Here is a 5,000-nt window from a genome sequence, read left to right as displayed (position 1 = left end):
TAACACCTCCACCTGAGTGGGAGGAGGGGAGTGTCAGTCTGAGCTCAGCAGGGAGCAGCTCGCTAACTCCAGCTGCTTCTGCTCGCCAACAGCTTCAAATAAATCGCCCAGTAAAGGTGTCCCACAGCTCAGTGCTGGGCCCATTACAGCACCAGCAGTCAGAGGTTTGGACACAGCTTCACATTTAATGGTTTTTCTTTCATCACTGTTTACAGTGTAAATTCTCACTGAAGGCATCAAACTGAATGAAAACGTGGAATTATGAAGTAAACCCAAACATGTTTTATATCCACCCTCTGCTTCGATTCCTGCTTCGCTCACTCTTGGCCTTCTCTCCACGAGCTTCATGAGGTCGTCTCCTGAAATGGTTTCCAACAGTCTTGAAGGAGTTCAGAGATGCTGAGCGTTTGTCGGGCCTTTGCCTTCACTCTGCGCTCCATCTCATCCCAAACCAGCTCCTCTGGGTTCAGGTCAGGTGACTGTGGAGGCCAGGCCTCCATCGCTCTCCTTCTTGGTCCTCACACAGCCTGGAGGTGTGTTTGGGGTCCTGTTGGAGAATAAATGATGGGACGGCATGTCGCTGCAGGATGCTGTGGTGGCCATGCTGGGTCAGTGTGCCTTCAGTTTGGAAGAAATCCCCAACAGTGTCACCATCACACCCCCTCCTCCATGCTTCACAGTGGGAACATGCACGTGGAGACCATCGTTCACCTTTTCTCCCCAAAGACACGGCAGGTGGAACCAAAGATCTCAGGTTTGGACTCATCAGACCAAAGCACAGATGGTCTGATGTCCATTTGTTGTGTTTCTTGGTCCAAACAAATCTCTTCTTGTTGCTTTATCTTAGTCGTGGTTTCTCAGCAGCTGTTTGACCATAAAGGTCTGATTCACACAGTCTCCTCTGAACATGTACAGATGTGTCTGCTACTGGAGCTCTGTGTGGCATCTGTCTGGGCTCTGATCTGAGCTGCTGCTACATGATCCCAGATGTCTTCAGTTTGTATCTACAATGTGGAAAGTAGCACCAATGAAGAAAGCCCACTAAATGAGAAGGTGTGTCCAGAGTTCTGACTGGTAGTGCAGATCTGATATGACGATGACACGTCTTTCATGTTACTAAAATCTAACCCAACCCGACCTCTGGTGACCCGGACTCTCCCGTTTAATTTGCAGCAGTTTGAAACTCAATGTTCAAACGCTCAGTCACGCTGCAGTTCATACTTTACTCTGATTGGACAGCAGAGGTCATGTTTCGTTCATGCTGTGCTTCAGGTCACGTCTCAGAGGACACGCTGTCAGTTTGGATACTGACGTTCGTGGTAGTGACGAGTGCCACTCTCAAACGACATGCTCGCATTACCTCGCTTTTGTTTATTCTTTATGGACCTTTTCATTGGTCGCAGTCATCTTTGCTTTCCTGTTTCTACAGGAACAAGTTTTTCCACTCTGAGTAGTAATCGCTATGTTGTATTTTGTTAGTTAACGGTGGACGCTTTTACTGCCACCTTCTGGCAGTAAGTGAATCTTACATCCTGCAGACAGCAGTGGAAGAGAAAACATATTTCAAACAGAAAACAGTCAAAGTATTCTTGTCATTTTAAATGTTTGGAGTTAGAGACGTCAGAGTCGCGATACCCAGCTGAATGCCAGGGTAAGAAAACCAAAGAAAACCGTGCAGTTGACGGGTAACTAGGCTACACTGCCTTTCTTATCAGCGTGAGAGGGTGGAGTTATCACGGCAGGTACGCTAGTCGTCGTGTCACACGTAGCTTCTGCGTCTGAGCGACTTCCTTCGTTTTCAGGATAGCAGACTTTTGTAGCTGCATGCTGCCGTCTTCACTTCCTGAAGAACTGCAGGATCAGAGTTTCGCTCCTTAATCCTCAGATAGATGCTAAAGAAGTGCACAAGGTTTCATTCCAGGCCCTCCTTATCCAATCTGTGTGTTTACTTGTGTTCTGTGTATTTCTATCATCTCCTAAATCACTGATCAGGCTTGGCCGACCTCCCTCAGACTAACAGCTGCTGCAGACGTCCCTGTTTTTTAAAGCTGGTTACAAACTTGGAGATGAAATGTGTTGCTCTGAGGCCACATCGTGTGTGCGCCCGTGTTATTTGAACCTGCTGACAGATCAGAGCGCATCACTTCCTGTCATTAGCTGGAATCGAGTGGCGGGCTTCGTCGTCAGATAAAGGAAAGTTTGATGTTGAGCTGCGGTAAACACGCCTCTGCGACGCGAATTCAGCTGGACAGGATACTTTAAGAAAACTCAATCAGATGTTATTTTCTTTCTTTCTTGTTGATTTGCATTCGGTTGAGCTCAGCGCTGGGTTCACTCTGTCAAAGGGCCTGCTGACCTGGTTCTGCACGCTCAGGTGTGGTTTCTGTCTCCAAGCTGGACTCACCTGGACGGGTCCAGTTCGTAGTCCTGAGTGCCTGTAACGAGCTCTGGGTGAACCCGGACGTGTTCCAACATCGGCTGACGGGACAGGACAGAGTGTGAGGTGAAACTGAAGGAACACCTGCGGTCATCACATCAGTACCGCCCCCTGCAGGTGTGCACTCACCTTCACCACCTCCTGGAAGGTGTCCAGGTTCTCCTTCATGCTGTAGTGCAGCCGCAGGTAGGAGATGAAGCTACAGGGGAACATCCCATACAGGCGGTGGAACAGAGAGTACGTACCTGCATGGAGGTGCACCAAGTGGGCCACAGGCTCATGACCTGCACGAGCCAATCAGAAAACATCTTATCAACCACTCAGAGAAGCAGACTGACCAATCAGAAAGCATAAGGAGCTGCTTCCTGCAGCGCCCCCTGCTGTGTGAGTGAGTTACCTGGGTTTTTGCAGCTGCGGGATGCAAGGCGCCCAAACACGTCAAAGAAGTCATTGATGTGCTGCTTCCCGGCCTGAGGAATCATGGGTAACAGAGTGACCAGGACCAGGACTCCCGTGATAAGGACGACCACATCGCTGTCCGTCTGAAAAACAGGAAGTGGAATTCTGAGTTTACAGCAGCAGGAATCCGACCTGTGATCCGACCTCACATGATCGACATCATGACAGAATCTGAATGTGCAGGAGGACAGGTGTGTCTCAGGTGTGTGTGTATTACCTTGAGGCAGCGCAGCAGTGACAGCAGCAGCGGCGAGCGGCTGATGTGATGAACCCATGGCGGCTGTTTCCTGATCAGGTGACCCAGCAGGGTGAGGGCGCCCAGCCTGGTCCCGGATCGACTCACAGACTCGTTGAGCTTCTCCAGCAGCACCTAGTGGGCGGGGCCAACAGGTGTTAGAGTCACAGAGATAAAGAACAGGAGATCTGCGAGCAGGCGAGGCTCACTTTGTGATGCGGCTCCCTGATGGAGGAGAGGAGGAGCAGGGCCTGAGAAGATGACGAGTCCAGGTAGTACTCCACCACGGAGGAGAGGACAGCGCCCCCTTTGTCTGAGAGGAGAAACATGCATGCTGGGAGCTCTGCACTGATTGGCCGTCACAAGTGATGTCAGACTGAGTTGATAAGGTTGCTTTGTTGGACGTCAGCAAAACTGCAGCTTCGTGATTGGTTCACGTGGTGAGCGCGTCACAGAGATGCAGACCTGCGTCATTCCTTTGTGCTGCACAGTTGAACTCACCTGTACTCAGCTGCTGGTTGACTGCAGCTCTCACTCGCTCCGCCTCCTGCAGCTCTGAACTGTCCAGTGAGAGCAGGAGCTCGCTGATGCTCGCCTGCTCCCTGGACATCGCGGACACCTGCAATTCGGCCAGACAGTGAACGCATCATAACACAGGCCAGACAGCTGAACGTCACGTGAGGTCACGTTGACGTCATCGTGTTCAGTTCTCTGTGACAGAGGAACAAAATCAATAATCGATGATTATCTGCTACTTCTTTTTCTGTCCCCACACAGTCATCAGTGTGTGCTGGCCTAACACTGCGCAAACTTTGACCTCACGCCTGTTGTGTAACAGCTGCTGTCACGTCACTGGTAGCCCTCCGTTAGCAGCTGATGCTAATCTAACATGCTAACAAGCAGTGTAGCGGCCACGTACCGGCGTCCCGGGACCCGACCCCGCGGAGGAGCCTCCGGCCGGGATACGGAGCGCAGACAGCCGCTCAAACCGACCAAAGAGCCGCAGAGACGGTTACCTTCAGACCTGCTGATCCCAGCACGGAGTAGCCATCTTCAGCTACAGCAGGACCCGCCCACCGCGGTGACACGAGCCTCAGCAGCCAATCACACACAGGAGGCGTTCAGAGCCACCCGTCAAGATGGGAAAAAGGATGATTTATTATTATTATTATTATTATTGTTGTTGTTGTTGTTGTTATACTTTTGTGTGGATACAAACAAACAGCTGGGGTCCGTTCTTCGTACCTCGCTTACTACATCCAAGATCAAATCATCGCACTAACTTTGAGCTCACTATCCCGGTTCTCCGAACACACCTGTTGTTGACGATCAGTACAGCTGGATGAAGTAATGTGAGATCACTGGGTGGCTTAACAGGGGCTACGCATCGATAGTAGAAACATTGATCGGCAACCCTTTGATTGGTCGGCGAAAATGTCGAAGGCGCGCTCGGTATTTTTCGGCAGCAGAGCAAGAACCCTTGATTGAGGGATTTCAGGAGTTTCAGAGTTTAATCAGAACGCAAGGGAACACTGCAAAGGCTGCAAAAGCAAGGAGAGAGGGCTGGCAGAAAGTTGCTGACAAATTAAACTCGTAATTAATGTATTATATTATATTACATTATGTCCTCTTTCACATTAGAGCCACGACAGGACCCACTAGAACATGGGAACAAGTAAAAGTGAAATATAAGAATATTCTACTGAATGGTAATATTTCTCACTTATATTGCTTTTCGTGTCTTGGAAAGAGACCCTGAAATAATCTGTTTGTTTGTTTATAACAGCAACCAAGAAAAGGGCAGAGCACAAAAAGACAGGTGGTGGTCCTGCACCGCCTCGTCACACCCCGGCAGAGGAGCTGGCCCTA

The 5,000-nt window shown here is 50.1% G+C and overlaps 1 protein-coding gene across 2 annotated transcripts in view; it reads right to left on the bottom strand.

Annotated features, from left to right (window-relative positions):
* Positions 1-4,217, bottom strand: part of tsc1a (TSC complex subunit 1a) — a 14,664-nt gene extending 10,447 nt beyond the window's left edge. For both annotated transcript variants that reach the window (XM_085295732.1, XM_085295733.1), the window contains exons 1-8: positions 4,051-4,217; positions 3,633-3,750; positions 3,341-3,444; positions 3,114-3,266; positions 2,835-2,979; positions 2,567-2,721; positions 2,405-2,478; positions 1-12 (exon numbers count right to left, since the gene is read on the bottom strand). The exon at positions 1-12 is cut by the window's left edge and continues 179 nt beyond it. In XM_085295732.1, the coding sequence (XP_085151858.1) occupies positions 1-12; positions 2,405-2,478; positions 2,567-2,721; positions 2,835-2,979; positions 3,114-3,266; positions 3,341-3,444; positions 3,633-3,741 (752 nt within the window). In that variant the 5' untranslated portion in view covers positions 3,742-3,750; positions 4,051-4,217. The remainder of the gene's footprint in view (positions 13-2,404; positions 2,479-2,566; positions 2,722-2,834; positions 2,980-3,113; positions 3,267-3,340; positions 3,445-3,632; positions 3,751-4,050) is intronic.
* Between the last annotated feature and the right edge of the window lie 783 nt (positions 4,218-5,000).

This window comes from Mchenga conophoros, linkage group LG12, assembly GCF_057382185.1.
Source record: "Mchenga conophoros isolate Kocher_MC1m ecotype Shallow Benthic linkage group LG12, M_conophoros_male_GT1.1, whole genome shotgun sequence".
NCBI lineage: Eukaryota > Metazoa > Chordata > Actinopteri > Cichliformes > Cichlidae > Mchenga > Mchenga conophoros.
The sequence above is the reverse complement of the archived record's forward strand: the minus strand, read 5'-3'. Positions and strand labels throughout refer to the sequence as shown.